General features: G+C 44.9%; 1 protein-coding gene across 1 annotated transcript; it reads right to left on the minus strand.

The window, feature by feature from the left end:
• Positions 1 to 7: 7 nt before the first annotated feature.
• Positions 8 to 13,005, minus strand: Kif22 (kinesin family member 22). The gene is made up of 14 exons (XM_026400333.2): positions 12,987 to 13,005; positions 7,522 to 7,717; positions 5,844 to 5,971; positions 5,603 to 5,757; positions 5,206 to 5,415; positions 4,893 to 5,123; positions 4,619 to 4,772; positions 4,380 to 4,515; positions 2,541 to 2,709; positions 1,767 to 1,935; positions 1,333 to 1,400; positions 426 to 638; positions 275 to 334; positions 8 to 149 (listed from the first exon to the last, which is right to left on the minus strand). Exons 1-14 carry the CDS (start codon positions 13,003 to 13,005, stop codon positions 102 to 104), a joined length of 1,956 nt encoding a protein of 651 aa, XP_026256118.1. The 3' UTR covers positions 8 to 101.
• Positions 13,006 to 16,288: the final 3,283 nt, after the last annotated feature.

Below are 16,288 nucleotides of genomic sequence, written 5' to 3' on the forward strand. Positions count from 1 at the left end.
GCTGAAGCACGGGAGGAAAAGCTGTATTTACAACACGCGGTGATACAAGGACTTAAAATTATGTATATATATATATAAAAGGCAGCGTGAGGAGTTGGCTGTCAGGAGGGACCACAGCGCTGGCCGGCGGCCAGGCCCAGGATGTTCGCCTGCAACACAGGAAAGAAGGGGACAGCAACGTTAGCGCCTAGGGGCAGAGCAGAGGCCAGGGAGAGCGCGCGTGTGTCTGTGTGTGTGTGTGTGTGTGTGTGTGTGTCCACGCACGCCAGATTACCTTCAGGAACGACTCCATCTGTTTCCCGGAGATGCCCTCCACGCGTTCCAGGTCCTCCACCTGGCAGGGCAATAGCGATGGCGAAAGAGGCCTGGGGGCCACCGCCCACCTTGCCCCACCCCCAACCCGGCTGCCCACCGGGGGTGGTTACCTGAGTAAAGGGGCCATGGAGCTCCCTCCAGCCCACGATGAGCTGGGCCTTCTTCTGGCCAATGCGCTGCAGGCTGCGCAGATCCCGAGCTGAGCCTTCGTTCAGCAGATCAAGTATTTTTTGGCGCCCACGGGCCAGCAGCTCTGGGCTGATCTGTAGCTCCCAGCAGTCCTCAGCCTTCTCCTGGGGCTCTGAGGCATCCAAGGACTCCAGCTATGAGGCAAGGGGAGGTGAGTGACAGAAACAGCAGCAAAGCGCTTTGGACTCTGCCAAGACTAGGAGCCTAGCAGCAGCTACCTCCCCGCCCTCTCCAGCCTCTTCTCTCAGTCAAGTGTCTGACCAAAAATCCTTCCCTAATCTACTTCTTATTTTTGTCAATTTTTAAGAATGGTGATACCAACACCTTTCTCAGAATTCTGGTGATCCAATGAAATTAGTGAATGTAAAGCACAAAGCAAGAATGATCTTTCCTTTACTGCTGGAAGAGTGCATGGGAGAAAGCCATAATAAACACCTCCTCATAGTCCTCTGTTTGTGGGTAGTTCTAGTGGTGTTTCATTTTGGGCACAGGAGCTTGTGTGTGTTTGAGTTTCTTGCGACCTTAGGTCATATTCATGTAAGTGGGCTCTTAAGTATGTAGAGGGCAGGAGTGAGGCTACACATAATCAGCAGCTGAATGAGGGAACCATTCAGAAGGAAAAAAACCTGCCACCTGTCAACCAATATGATAGGGACATCAACATTGTTGCATTTCACCCTTAACTGCCTTCATCACACACAGGGTAAACAAGCTGGAAGGTATCAGCCAGGATGTATAATTTCAAGGCCAGTGCTCTGCCCCCTACAGCTCACTCCCCTTTACCTCTGTTAGATTTGATGTGCATCCTAAACCTCCAGCTAGTCTCACCTTTCTCTTCTGGCCTTTCTTCTTTAGGATATGGATCTCAGCACTTGGGGATGCTGCCTGTTCCTGAACTGAAAACAGGAATTGTGAATTGGAATCAGGGTAGAGGCCACTTCCCCCCTCTGCTGGAAGCCACCAGGTTCTCCCATCTGATTGCCCAGTTCCCTTCCACCCTGGTTAACCATTTGTTGGGTTACCACATGACCTTATTTCTGTATTGGAAAGTAACCTCAGTCTTATATTATCACACTAACCTCTCAACCCAATGTACTAAACACCTGAAGGCAAAGCACCCAGCACTGCTTCAGATCCTCCCCAGCCCTCCCTGAGGCCAGTATATGCTAGAAAGACATGAATGACATGGTGGCTACTCCTTCCTTATGGGGCTACTCCTTCCTTATGGGATTGCAGTTATCTGGCCCCTAGATCCAACTTACTGAGTTGTAGGGGCATCACCACAGCCTTTTTCAGGGGTTTTGCTGTTGTGACTGTGCGACGGGGAAGGGGTCGGAGCATTGTGAGAGAGCAGTTCTCCTTCTCCTTTGCGTCTGAGGCCTCCTGAGCCAGCACCTTGGCCTCCAGTTCTTTTTGCTTCATCTTAAGCCTCTATCGGAAAGGTTCAGGAAAAGATATGAACCAGACCCCACCCCAGAGCAGCAGATTAGGAAGAGGAGGCAGAAATTGAAAAGAAGAAGCTTCCAGGAGACAACTGGGCCTAAAATAATTAATGGCTTTCAAATGATCCAGAGGTGGAACAAGATTGTAAATACTGAAGGGAAGACTGTTCAAATAGGGTCCTCACTTAATGTGGAAATACAATGTAAAATACAATTAGGAAATACAATGTAAAATCTATTTGGAATATTTTCCTCTTACCTCCTCACATCTCATCAAAGTTGTTTTTTTCAAAGTTCAATCATATTAAGGATATTCAAGCAGAAGTTTAAGAACTTTCAGTTGAGAGTGAAAACTGGACTCTAGTCTAGCCTGAGTGTCCTGCCCTGTCTGGAGATCCTGGGAACACTTCTCAAGGCAGTTAAAAACCCTAGCCCAGAGCTAGGGTTGTGGCTCAGTGGTAGAATGCTTGCCTAGCATGTGTGAGGCACCACATAAAAATAAAGGCTTAGAAAATAATTATTAAAACACACACACACATTATTATCACACACATTAAAAAAAACAACAAACCCTAGCCCACCTCTAACACTTACCTCAATCTCCAAGTCCTTCTCCTCCACTGTCTTAATGAGCACCATCCGCTCCCGCTTTGGGGTATTCAGCAGAGGGGTCCCTTGGGTCCCCTGGGAACCCAGCAGGCGGTCCAGGCTCAGGAGGCGTTCCAGCATGGCTGGATCCAAGCTGCTTAGCTTCTGCAGGGGGCTGAGCAGTCAAAGAAGTTATTCCCCATTCTCCTGCCTTTCTCATCACTTTTTCCAGCAACAAGATTCTTCCTGTTGCTTAATTTGGTGTATCTGTGATTCCAGAACCCTGATGTTTAGTTGCTAGACAATCCTAAACAAGTCATCCAGCCTGACTATAATGTTTTCATTAGGCAAAGTAACCTCGAAGAGATGTCAGTTAAGAACAATCATTTAATGAACACTTGAGTGCCAGGTATTAGAGATCTATGACAGTGCCCTGCCCTGGAGACACTGTCTAATAAGTAAAGAGATCATAATAGGTGACAGCAAGGGCTCAGGCGGAAGTCATCTTTAGCAGGGCTATAAGAGCCCCTAAAAACCTCAAATGCCAAGCCTTTATCATGTGGGAAGCAGAAAAGGCCTATCTTCAGTCCTGGCTGAGCACAGAGATGTCTATCACTCATTTCTGCCTGGAATATCACTCCTCATCTCTCACTTCTGACCTGAGTTATCTTTCAAAGTTAGTCTGATGCTGCCTTTCCTATGATGTTCAGATTGATTGTTCATTTTCTTTACTACACTAAGAACTGGCTCATCAAGGACAGAGACTATATCCTGTTCTTAATGTGCAAATGCCTTAGAAGACCAGGATCATAATACATGGGGGCAAACTCTATTTCTTCCAAGCAGCTTACACTCTGCACTACATACCTGGCATCATAAGCTAACATTCCCATCTTTCTTACCCCTTTTGAAAAGTGAGACCTCAGGTCTGACTATGATGTGCTGCATCTCTGAGCCTCCCCTTACCAGAGTATCTATTTGGGAGACAACCTTCCTGTTCATATAATACACTTGTATAAGTTTCTCTAAGTCTATGCACATAGGGGAGGGAAATGCTAACATATGGCTTGAGAAAGTCAAGATTGAGAGATGGGACTGTGAATAAGCAAGCACCTTTTGTGTGTAGCATCCTTCTCAACTATAACTGCTCCCTGGGGTGTGCAGTGAACCTTGACATTCTTAGGTCACCTCTGTTCAGTAGTCTTAGCACTTACATAGAGAGGCTCTATTTGGGCTAGGGGTCAAAATGAGGCAAAGTGGCTCCTTGGGATCAGGGAAGGTTAAGTGTCAGAATCCAAGGCCACTGAACAGAAGTGATCTCAGAATTGGTATATATTGGGCATGAGATAGGACAATCAGAAATGGGGAGGGTAGATAGCAACTAGTTCCTCAGAGAGTCCTGGAGAGGCTTGCCCCTAACACAGAGACTGAGAAGTCTCAGTGAGGCATCTGTCTTCATCTTATCGTCTTTGCTTTGCTCTCATTCTCTGAACCTGAAAAATCTCATTGATTATTCTTGAACAAAAAGTAAAACTGCTCATCCTTCAAACAGTTGCCCCCAAATTTGAAGTTTTGCTGAAGTCATGTAAAGGGACTGGAAAATGGAAAGGGAAGGGGCCATAAGCCCAAGAAAGAGGCTTCCATAGTTCCCAAGGCAGTGGCACCAAGAATAGACTGATCTGAGCACTTCAGTATTTCAACAGAGTATGATTTTGTGTGAATTCACTGGAAGAGGAACAAGTTCACAGCTATCTTTGCTTAAGGATCTGACAAGAAAAACCCACTGCTATTCTGCAGCTGAGACCCAGCAGGAATGGGGGTACATCCAAGGGCATCACTTCTCACCTGAGTTTCTGGGAGGCAGAGACTGGAGCTACTGTGGGCTCAGGGCTTCTAATCTCCTCTTCCTCAGAACCTTGGGCTTGCTTCACCTCTGATGGGCCTAGCAGTTCTTTCTGAGATGGCTTAACAGGTGCCAAGACTAAAAGATTGGGGCAAGGTATAAGAGGGGTGAAGCATGGCTTCAGCAAACTTCCCCAACTGTCCAGACCTGCCTTTCCACTCTTGCATCCCCTAATCCTCACCATGAAGCTGTAGGCTCTCATTAGTAAAAGGCCGGTTGATGACCTCCTTGGACCTAGCAGCAAAGTTGAGTGCAGAGACTGTATCTAGGTAGAAGCGTCTCTCAGGGGCAATGTTGGCAATGAGTATGCTGTGGGCAGAGCCACCCAGAGAGTCCTGACAGATGGGGATTAGAGTAGATGGGTCAGAATCTTAGCCTTCCCATTCCTTTACTACTATTCCCCCAAACCCCAGCAGGCCTAAGAACCTCCTTTCCTGGACCCTTCTGGGCCTGACCTGCAACAGGCGAGTAAGCTTGCTGTCCCGGTAGGGTACACGAGGGAGGCCCTGGTTCAGTGCATCCACCACCTTGCCCAGTACAAACAGGGAGGTGTTGATGGCTCCACTCTCTTTGAGCCGTAGACCCTGGTTGCCTGTGCGCCGGTTGTCTTCTGAGCCAGCCAAATCAATCAGATAGAGTTTTCCCTCCCGCTGCCGAAATGGGGCCAAACGTTCCCTCTGATCCACCTGAAGGGGAAGAGTAAGGGCAGTAAGCTTAGCTCAGGCTTCCAGAGCTTCCCAGGGCCTCCCCTTTGTCAATGGCTCTCACCTTAACCAGGAGCACCGCATGACTGCGGGAAGAACGCTGGTTGAGACGAGTGGCTCCTACAGTCCTATTTCTACTGGCTGGCAGGAAGTGCTGCTCAAAATCAGCAAAGCTAGTGATGGGTTTCTGTGTGAGGCCTGGAATCAGGATGTTTCCTCTACAGTCTTCTCGGATCACCAGGTCTCCTGATGCAGGGTCCAAGAGGTCTAATACCTGAGGAGTAATGGGTAGGGCCAATTCTCCATGCATAGGCTGCTTATTTCCTGGGGACCAGTTTCCTTTTCTCTGTTGGATTCTCAAAGTTATGCAATCTGCTACTCTGAGCAGAGTAGAGCTTCACATTCTAGAACCCTGTCTTGGCTCTTTGTTTCTTCCCTCCCCAACCAGCGACAAGCCTCACCTTTTCCTGGTAGATCTCTAAGTAGGACATAGTAACAGAGAGGGCCCATGGCCGGCCCTCAGCACCTTCCTCCCTTGTCATCTGTAGGAGGTCCACGAGAGCCCGGGGAATCACTCCAGGTAGCTCTGGGCTACCCAGCATTGTGTGAGTCTTCCCTGGGGAAAGAGTGGAGGAAGCTATGAGGTTTCCCTGTTTCCTTAGCTCTTTCTGACCCATAGCTGTTCCCCTCTTGCACCCTCACCTGCCCCAGTAGGTCCATAGGCAAGCACACTGGCATTCTGTCCTTCTAGCAAGTGCCTCAGGATGGGCTGCACTGAGCCTGCATAGATGTCCTGCTGAGAGCTCTTCTCCCCATAGAAGGCATCAAATCTGTAGGCAGGAAGAAAGGAGTTTTAACAGGGTGTTCTGATAACACCCAGAACCAGAGCATACTGATTTTAGATTAAAAAGAAAATCTCTGTCCCTTTTTTTTTTTTTTTTTTTTTTAGCTCAAAGACCTTAAAAGCATCCACGGAAGAGCTCCTTTTTCCCAGTCTTTGTATTGGTGTTAGAAAAACTGAAATAAATCTGATGTTGCTACTCTTGGGATTTTGCAATCTAGTGGGATAGACAAATACCCATACTTTGCTATGAAACAGAAAACAAAGATCATACTGGGAGTTAATTAATTCTACTGAAGGAAGATTTTGCCGGAAGAGAAAGAAATTTGCCGGGCATAGTGGCACAGGCTTGTAATCCCAGCAGATTGGGAAGCTAAGGCAGGAGACCACAGTTTCAAAGTCAGCCTCTGCAACTTAACAGGGCTGTAAGCAATCTGGTAAGACCCTGTCTCAAAATTTTAAAAAATTGGAGCTGGGTATGTAGCTCAGAAGTAACTTAGCATGTATGAGATTCTGAGTTCAATCCCCAGCACCACTACCACCAAAAAAAAATAAATAAATAAAAAATAAAAAAATAAAAGGGATGGGGATATGGCTCAGTGGTTGAACACTCTTGGGTCTAAACCCTGGTACAAAAATAAATAAATAAATTTAAGAATAAAGAGTAGCACATAGACAAGACACGATGTGAAAGGGCTCAGCTTCCCATCTGTTTCATATGGCAGCACATCTAGAATAGTATTTGTAGGGGTACTTAAGAGGATGCTGTTTAGGATTTGACTGAACACACCTGCAGCTCATTTACTTGCCCTGGCAGAGAGGCTATGGCTTAGACTACTTACGTTTAGTACATATTGACAGGATATGCCTGCAAAGAAACTTAAGCCAAATTATTAAGGGCCTAGAATAGGAGACAGCAAACTTGTATAAAGAGCCAGACAATAAATATTTTAGACTTCATGGGCCATGTGGTTCCTTTCACAACCACTTAACTCTGTGACTGTTGTCCAAAGCAGCTAGGACAATATGTAAATAGGTGATAAAACTTTACATAAAGACTCCTTGTCAGATTTGACCTGTAGGCTTACCACCCCTACAGGCCAAGGAGTTTGAACTTAGAATCCCCAATGGAATTTTCAAGTAGTTGCCTTTATGAGTTCCATTTCCCAAATCTGCGTGATCCTCTCTGACACTGCCCAGCTATACCTTGGTTGGCCTATATTCTCATATCCTCTTATCCCCCAAACCCTACTCAAGGATCCCCTGCTCCCCTTTGCTATTTCTTCCTCCATTTGTTCCAGTTTCCCCTATAAGAATGAATAGTAATATATGTCAGATTCACCCTCCAGTCTTTCCCCCAGAGTCTTTCCCTGTTAGCATGTGCATCCATGAACATTTCCTGAATAAACAAATGAAGATTTAGAGAACAAAGCTGTGCTGAGGAGGGAGCAGGATCCTGGGGAGACAGATCTAAGAAACTGACTAGGAAAGTGATATGATCAGGCCTAGGAGAGGAAGGAGGAGTAGTCTGAACCTTACTGGTATTTTAGAGTCTCTTGGTAGTTCCTCCAGTTGGCAACCTCAAGAGAGCAGCTATCTATGCCTCGCACACAGGGGGATTCACTTGTTCCAGATGTTCCATCCACAAATGGCCGCAGCCGCACAGCCACCCTTACTCGAGCTGGAGGTGGGCGCCGGCCAGACCCCATCTTGCTTAGCCGATGGCGACCAGCTCCTGGAGAAGAGAAGGTATAAGCATAAAGTATGGTGGTAACACAGAGGAAACAGAGACCAACTTTGCTGGGGACCACAGCTCACTTAGAGGAAAACTCTTTCCATGCTTGGTTGTGCTGTGGATGCCCCCCACCCCCACAAACTCAGACCCAGTTCCTGCCCTCTCTACAAGTTCACTGAGGTGCAGAGGCTTCTCAAACTATACTGTGTATATAAATAACCCATATTTCCTTGTTAAAATTCAAATTTGGCTTCAGTCCATAAGGTGAGGCCTGAGATTTTGCATTTCTTTTTCTTTTTTTCTGAGGTGCTGGGGATCAAACCTGAGATTTTACATTTCTTAAGAAATTCCTAGGCATTCTTGCTGTTGGGGCTAATGTTGAATTGTCAAGGTGTAGTAGACTAGTACTTCACAGGGTTGTTCTAAAGAATAAAACACTTAATATCCAGGCTGGGGATATAGCTCAGTACCTCCAGTAATGGGGAAAAAAAAAAAAAAAAAGAAAAAGAAACAAACAAATTTGACATCTGAGCCCACCTAAAAACAGTTTTAAGTTCTCTGTAATTTTTTTTTTATGGTATTGAGGATTTACTCTGAGGTACATTATCGTTGAGTTATATCCCCAGCCCTTTTTATCTTTTGAGACAGGTCTCAGTAAGTTGCTGAGGCTGGCCTTGAACTTGGAATCCTCCTGCCTTAACCTCTCCAGCTGCTAGGATTACAGGCGTGTGACACTGCACCCATCTGGGTCTCTATTTCTTATCTGAGGTTATAATATACTTACATGTCTCCCTAAACTATTAATAGAGGTTTTCTCCTGGTGGATGATTATGTGGGTTGTTTTTTTTTTTTTTTTTTTTTTTTTTTTTTAATGGTACTTCTGTAATGCTGTATCACTGACATTAAAAAAAAAAAAAACATTGTGGATGTCTTTCTTTGGAAGGAGTCAGGTTGAAGAGCAGCCCCTAGTCCCCTTCTTTCCTAGTTTAGTCTGAAAAAGGTACTGATATATAATTCTTCTCTCTCATAAGCTTTTCATCACTTGCTTCTGATGATTAAATCTAAGTTATTTGAGGAAAAAAATAGCAATTATGAATTATTTTTATCATTAGAAAACACAGTGACAAATCTGAAGAGGGTATTACTCTATTTTATGTTGGAGGATAGAATAGTAAAGCTGATAGCTAGTAGCAGAATTCAAACCTAGATCTCTTCACTACCAAAATTCTGTTTTTAACAAGGATGCCATATTGCTTCCTTTTTATGTACTACCATGGAAAGCTCTTGTCAATTCTGAATTTCTCTTCCTTCCTGGTGGTAGCAGCTGGTTGCCCAGAGCCAGAGGCCCCTAAGAGGGCAAAAGAATGGTTGGTGCATGCAGTCATCATTACCCCTGGAAAAATTTTATACATAAGTAAGACATGCCCATAAGTAGATGGCCTGTTTGAAAAACTAGCCTTCTGTTTCTTCATCTGACAAATGGGGTCAGTAACTCCGTTTCCACTGCATGGTTCACAAAGCACTTGGCTATCTAGTCCTCGTTTGTTCCTTGTGGCAATCCTGAAAGTCGAGAGGCAACAGGTAAAAATCTTCAATTGCATGTGTGCAGATACAAAATTGAGGTGCAAAGAGCTTTACTGTCTTGTCAAAAATATGTGCAATAGCCTCCTGTGTGATTTTTTGAGAGAACAGAGAAAGAAAAGATACACTTAGGGAAGCTCAGTGATCCATATAAGAGGAAGTCAAGTCTACAATGAGGAAGAGTATAGATTTTGGTCAGACAGCTGTGTTTAAATTCCAGTTCTGGTCAGGCGCAGTGGCATATGCCTATAATCCCAGCTACTCAGAAGACTGAGACAAGAAGATCACAAATTTGAGGATAGCCTGGTGAAACTTGGTGAGACTCTGTCTCAAAATAAAAACAGCTGGGGATATAGCTCAGTGGTAGAGTACTCCTGGGCTCAATCACCAATAACATTAAGAAAACTAACAAGAAAACAGAGGAGGGGAGTGCAAGGATTTTATGAGGATTTAAAGGAATAACTGCAAAATGCCAGTACAGTGATTAGCATATAGTCTGGAGATTCATTATTCAAGGTACAATGGCCTGGGTTCAACAAATTGAATAACCTAGGGAGACAATTTTCCATTTCTGTGCCTCAATTTCCTTAATCATATAATGAGAATAAATTAAAAATACCTATTCATGGGTTGTTAGGGGAGAAAGTAATTCATGAAAGTGCTTAAAACAACATCTGGCACTTGATTTAAAAAAAAAAAAAACAAAAAAAAAAAACCTCAGTTTTTGAGGCTGGGGCTATATAGTTCAGTGGCAGAGTGCTTGCCTCCCACATTTGAGGCACTGGGTTTGATCCTCAGCACCATATAAAAATAAATAAATAAATAAATAAATAAATAAATAAGTTGTGTCAATCTATAACTAAAATAATAATATATTTTTTTAAAAAGCTCAGTTGTCTTATTTTATATTCATCCCCCATTCCCATTTTCCAAATAAGGAAACCTCAGAATAGAGAGGTTAATATATTTGCCCATGTTCAACAGCTAGCAAGTAACAGCTTCAAATGAAAGTCTAACTTCAACGTCTATATGTGAATCCCTCCTCAGTCCCTTCCATCTTTGTATCCCTGTGGGACTTTGAGTCAGAGGCAAGTTCTACCTATTAGCTGTGTCATCTTGGAAAGGTTACTTAACCACCCCAAAGTTCAGTTTCTCTTTATAAAAATAATAACAGTAACTATCCACATAAGATTGATTCAAAGTAAAAATGTACATGTTTAGCAAAGTGACTAGCAGTCAAGTACTCAATAAAAGTTAGCTGTCATTATTATGATTATTATATGTTCTTGCTACTCACACTTCAACCCCTGCAACTTGCTTCTGCCCTTATTATTCAGCAGTGTCACCAATAACCTCTCTACCACAAGATACAGTAGACACCTTCAGTCCCAATCCGATCTGACTGCCCAGCAGTATTCAACATTCTTGGGAGACACACTATTCTCTTACCATGCCATCCACTCCTCTGGTTTTCTTACTACCTCTTAGTTCACTCCTTGGCCATTCTTAAATATTTATCCTCTCTCTAGACCACGGTCTCTCATCATTGACATTATGGGCTAGAAAATTCTTTGCTATGTAGCCGTCGGGTTTTCCCCTGCTCTCCTTTCTATTCCCGATGCCTGGCACAGAATAGGTTCTCAGGAGTACTTGCTGAAGAAATTAAGATTTGATGATCTGGCTTGTTCATTTCATATTTTCATCATTAAAATGTCTCACTGTTATCCTTGCCCCAGAGCTCACAATCTAGGGGTGAAGGAGAGGCACATGTTAAGAACTGCTTACAGTACAAGAATCTCTCTCTCTCTCATCATAAAAACAACTCTGAGATTGGCTGATGCTAGTACTTCGTTTAATTTTCTCCTCTCCTACAATTCCCAAGTTTCATCAACTTAACTCTTCTCTCCTTTATGCATGAGGAGACTGAGCCAAAAGAATGTCTTTGGCCTTCTTTACATTACAAATAACACTTGGTGCTTTTTTCTTATAAATACTTAGCAAACTACTATTCAACCTTTGAAACTCACTTCAAATATCACATCACATCTTTAGTGGGGCACCTGTAATTCCTTATATTTAGGAGGCTGAGGCAGAAGGATTACAAGTTTGAAGCCAGCCTGGGCAGCTTAGACCCTGCCTCAAAAACAAATTAAAAAATAAAACCAAAAAAACCAAAAAGGCTGTAAATGTAGCTCAGTGGTAGAGCACTTACTTAGCATGTTTAAGGCCCTGGATTCTATCCCCAGTACTGCCCTCCTCCCCAAAACTAAACTCTTTAATGAAGCCCTCCCAGAACAGAATACCCAAGGGTTTATTACAGACTCCACACTATCTGTAGCAGTCTATACATATCTCTCATAGTACATCTGTTCATGTTCCTACTGAAACAGACTGAAAGCTCTCTAGGGAAAAAGCAATTCAAGTATTTTAATATCTATTAAGTATCAGACACAATAGGTTTAAGAAGGGTGAAGGGAAGTATTGCCCAGACAGGAATAGCAGGTGGTTGGGCATAATGGTTAGAGGCAGAGACTCTAGAATCAAATTGCCTGAGTGTGAATTCAGATCCCACCCACATTTACTAGTTTTGTTAACTCTGAGCAAGTCAACTTATGCTGCAGTTTCCTCATGTCAGAAACAAGGACAAAAACAGTAACACTGTGTGAGCATTAAATGGTTCATCACCATAACATGCTTACAACTGTGCCTGGAGCACAGCAAGAGCTCAACCTGTATTAGACACTCTCCTAAATGCCTTTGTTTCCCTGACAAACTGTAAGAAGCTCAGATAATTTGCTCTAGTATCCACCATAATCACGGATCAGAAGAGAGGAGAGGAACATGTAAACAAACACTTGTATACACGTTTCTAAATATCCTAACAGTCTTTCAACCCGAAAACAGCATTCACACTGGGCGCGGTGGTGCACGCCTGTAATCCCAGCAGTTTGGGGGGCTGCGACAGGAGGATCGCGAGATCAAAGCCAGCCTCAACAAAAGTGAGGGGCTGAACAGCTCAGTGAGACTCTGTCTCTAAATAAATACAAAATAGGGATAGCATGTGGCTCAGCAGTCAAGTACCTCTGAGTTCAATCCCCGGTCCCCTCCCCAAAAAACAAAACAAAAACAGCATTCACTTCCACGATTAGAGGGAAAGGAAACAGTCTTTTAATTCCCTTTTCTGTGATCTCGGCTCATTTTGTGCTGTTAACTCACAACTAGCTGCAGCCTGGTGCGAACTTCAACCAGCTCGCCTGCATCTCCAGGGATCTCTCTGCACCCAAACACCATGTCCTGCACAGAAACGTTCTCAGACGACCAACCCCTTCCTTCTTGTCCTTACGATCAGAGCATTAGCCACTTTTCCCTTGATTACTCAAGTAACCCCCAAGGATGGGGTCGTTGTTCCTATTTTTCAGACAAAGAAGTTGAAGCTCAAAAAGGAAAAATGCGCCAGGCTCAAACCAAGCAGTTAGGTCTAGGTCGGGTCTCAACCTGAGTCTATTGACCCGAGCGGTAAGCAGGAAGCAGAGAGGACCAGGGTCTGACGCTCGCAACCCCCACTCCCGCTTTCTCTCTCTCCCGGTCCCTGCGCCATCAAGGACTCTCCCTGGCACAATCCAGGGAGCCCAAGCCAGACTTTGACGCATTACCCCATAAAGATCCAGACCTTGTCGGGTCTGTATACCTGAGGTAGCCGCCGCCATCTCGCGTCGCCTCAGCCGCGAGGAGGACCCAGCAACCATTCCACTCCTTCCTTCTGGCCCGCCTCTCCCATTCGAATTGCCCGGTGACCCGCCCCTCTCCCAGGATCCACCAATCACGGCTACTCACTGCCGGAAGCCTCTGCCTGTGATTAGTAACTAACCCGCCTTCTAGTGCTGGTCTGTGGATCCCGCAAGTAAAAGTTTCCCCTGGCGGAGGACGCATGCGCACGCACAACGGCAGCGCAGCCGTTAACTTCGGGCATGCGCTCTGGCGGGAACCCGGATGCAAAAGGCATAGATGACAGTGGTTGATGCTGGTACTGGGAACCGAGCCCGGCACCACCTTCAGGCTTTCAGGTTTCCACGCATAGATTTGCGTGAGTATTTTCTTCTCATTTTTTTTTCCTCCTCAGCTACGAATCAAGTAGACAGTGATCCAAGGCACTTGATCGATTCCTCCAGAAATGTCCTTGTGCTGAATACAATTTTCACTATTTTAGTGGCAGAGAGGTAAGAAAGGGAAACAGGACAATTCTGTAAACGATGGCAGTGATCCTCACTTTGTACATTTTATTGCCTCAGAAGTTGTTTCACACGTCTGTGTGGTGGGGGTGGTTTTGTTAATTGTGGGAGTTAAGGGTGCTGCAATATCCAGTCAGTTTTATAGATCTGGACCACCCTGTGTTCTGGACAGTCACATTGTATTCATCTCTTGCTGAGCCCAAGGCCACTGTATGTCCCCTGTGTCACATGTCTGAGCTGAGGAGACCAGCTCGATGGAGATCAGCTCGATGTCCTTATTTTAGAAGTTGGCACATGGAAGGGAACTGTAAAGCTCTACTTGTTATTCCCAAAATGTATCCTTAGGGGTTCAACAGCCTTAAGTAGTTTTCCATCTCTTCTGGAAGCTTATCCAGGGATGACCATCCCATCAAAAATACCGTTTAGGGATGAGGATATAGCTTAGTTGCTAGAGTGCTTGCCTCACATACACAAAGCCCTGGGTTCAATCCCCAGCGCTGGGAAAAAAAAAAAAAAAAAAAATATATATATATATATATATGTGTGTGTGTGTGTGTGTGTGTGTGTGTGTGTGTGTATTAGTTTAAAGATCTTGCAATTCTAGTGAACAGGAAAATTACCCAAAACAGATCCAATGGGCCACAGGAGAAGAGAAGTGGAAGTCCTCACACCGAGATAGTGGTCATTTTGGCTTCTGAAACCAGGCTCCCCACCACAAGCTTCCTGCCCTATCCTAGCTGCTGTTCTGGCTTGAACAACCCCTACTTGCATACCTACCTATTAGAAGCCAGTACCACTTTGTAACCTGATCTCCTTCACTGCCTTATCTCCTTGTAACCTGATCTCCTGCACTGCGCTGTAACCCCACTGTTTGGGTCCCAGAATTTTCAAGTGTGAGCTCATCTGTGTCCGCTAGCATAAATAAACCCAAGTTCTCCTACTTCAAGTGTCACTTGGTTTCTTGTAAGTCTATTTTTCCACATTTCTGGAGGCACCAGCAAGATTCTAACCATTCTGATTCTTCGAGCCAACAGCCAGTGGCTGGACTGCACTGAGTAGGAAGGGACTCATAAGGTGGTGCACCACCCATAAGTATTCTAGTTCCTCCTTCACCCTGGAGTTCCAACCCAGGCTGGAGGCAGCCTTGCCAATCAGACTCCAACGGCAACTCCAAGAAGAAATCTACCAACTCACCTGGCAACTCATCCGGACCCAGTAAGACCCTGGAAAAGTCAGTCCCCAGTCAGGTCCCATCCCACTGGGCGGAAGGGGAGCTTGATCAGTCCCCAAAAGAAACTCTACAGGTCAGGGACCTCCCAAAGTGGGGAGGAAATGCAATAAATTTTGATGTGTGAATGTTCGTGTGGATGAGCGATCTGATTTGCTGGCATCTCAGATTTGAGTTTGTTGCTCCATGACAGAAAGCTACAGAGTCTGAATGGGTCTGTTCTGCAATTCCACGCTGGCCCTCATTTTGCTTAAGGTGGCATCTGGGCAACCGGATCCAGAGTCATGAGGCTGACCCCACCATTGATGCTAAGAGGCACCTAAGTTCTTTTTGAAGGCAGCCAGGCAGACATCTGGTTGGTCTCTTCTCTTGAAGGGGCACCCTCCCTTGTTTGTCTTTGTATCACCAATTCAAAGAGGGGAACACATAGGGTGGGAAATAGAGAGTACTACCTGACTACCATGGGTGGAAGTTCCTTGAAACCTTAGACTTAAAAATTTCAAGAAGGGATTCTCAGGAGACTATGGGATCAAATGTCTCTAGGAAAGTTGCACACACTGTGCAAATTGGAATGGCCCTCTGAAGAAGTGCTGTTAGGGCCGTCTATGAGGTTGTAATAGGGATCCCCAGATACCCAAATCAGTTCCACTGTATCCTGGCTTCAGATAGCCCAAAGCCTGCCTCCTTGGGTCTGATGTGCTAACAAAAAGGGACAAAGCAGCTTTTTTTTTTTTTTTAACCTGCAAATGCCATGATTTTATTCTCTTTTAATGCTGAGTAATATTCCATTATGTATATATATACTGCATTTTCTTTTTTTAATTTTAATTTGTTATATATGACAACAGAATGCATTAAAATTCATATCACACATATAGAGCACAATTTTTCTTATCTCTGGTTGTACGGGCAAAGCAATTTTTGTGGCCCAGGTAAAGAATCCCAAAGACCATGAGCTGATCAAGCTTGTTTTGCAAGAGGACCCAGAGGATGAGCCAGCTGTGTTGCCCCCCAAACGCTCCTAGCATGCTGTCACCATCGAGGCAACCAATACTGCATCTCCCAGACACCCTGCTGCATTCAGTGAGTCCCCCTCAATCTTTTCAGCAGCCTCCCAGTCTGGACAGCACCCCAAGCTCTCCTCTGGCCTGGAGGCCAAGTCCACAGCCCATGAGGCAATGCCATTGTTCATCCCAAGAACCATCCCCTTTGACTGTGACCCTCAAGAGTCCATTCCAGGAAATGCAGGGGCTACCACAGATCAATGGGACAACATTGTCCAGCCCAGGTGCTCTATCCTGTATTACCAATCTTTTAGTACCACAGATCTCCTAAACTGGAGACCCTACACACCATCCTATTCAGAGAAGCCCCAAGCCATGATCAGCCTCCCAGAGTCCATATTTCAGAACTACCAAGCTACTTGGCATGATTGCCATCAGATCCTTCCATATTTCAACATGGAAGAGTGACAATGAGTCTTGACAGATGTTCACAGCTGGCTCCAAGGGGAAAGCCCCAGCAGGAACCCTA

This window comes from Urocitellus parryii, chromosome 9 (assembly GCF_045843805.1).
Source record: "Urocitellus parryii isolate mUroPar1 chromosome 9, mUroPar1.hap1, whole genome shotgun sequence".
NCBI lineage: Eukaryota > Metazoa > Chordata > Mammalia > Rodentia > Sciuridae > Urocitellus > Urocitellus parryii.

Excerpts from the sequence above, each read along its gene's own strand:
- Kif22 (XM_026400333.2), bottom strand. Across the intron at positions 5,758-5,843 it reads CTATGGACCTACTGGGGCAG|GGAAGACTCACACAATGCTG; the intron begins GTGAGGGTGCAA and ends CTCTTTCCCCAG. Across the intron at positions 639-1,332 it reads AGAAAGGCCAGAAGAGAAAG|CTGGAGTCCTTGGATGCCTC; the intron begins GTGAGACTAGCT and ends CTTGCCTCATAG.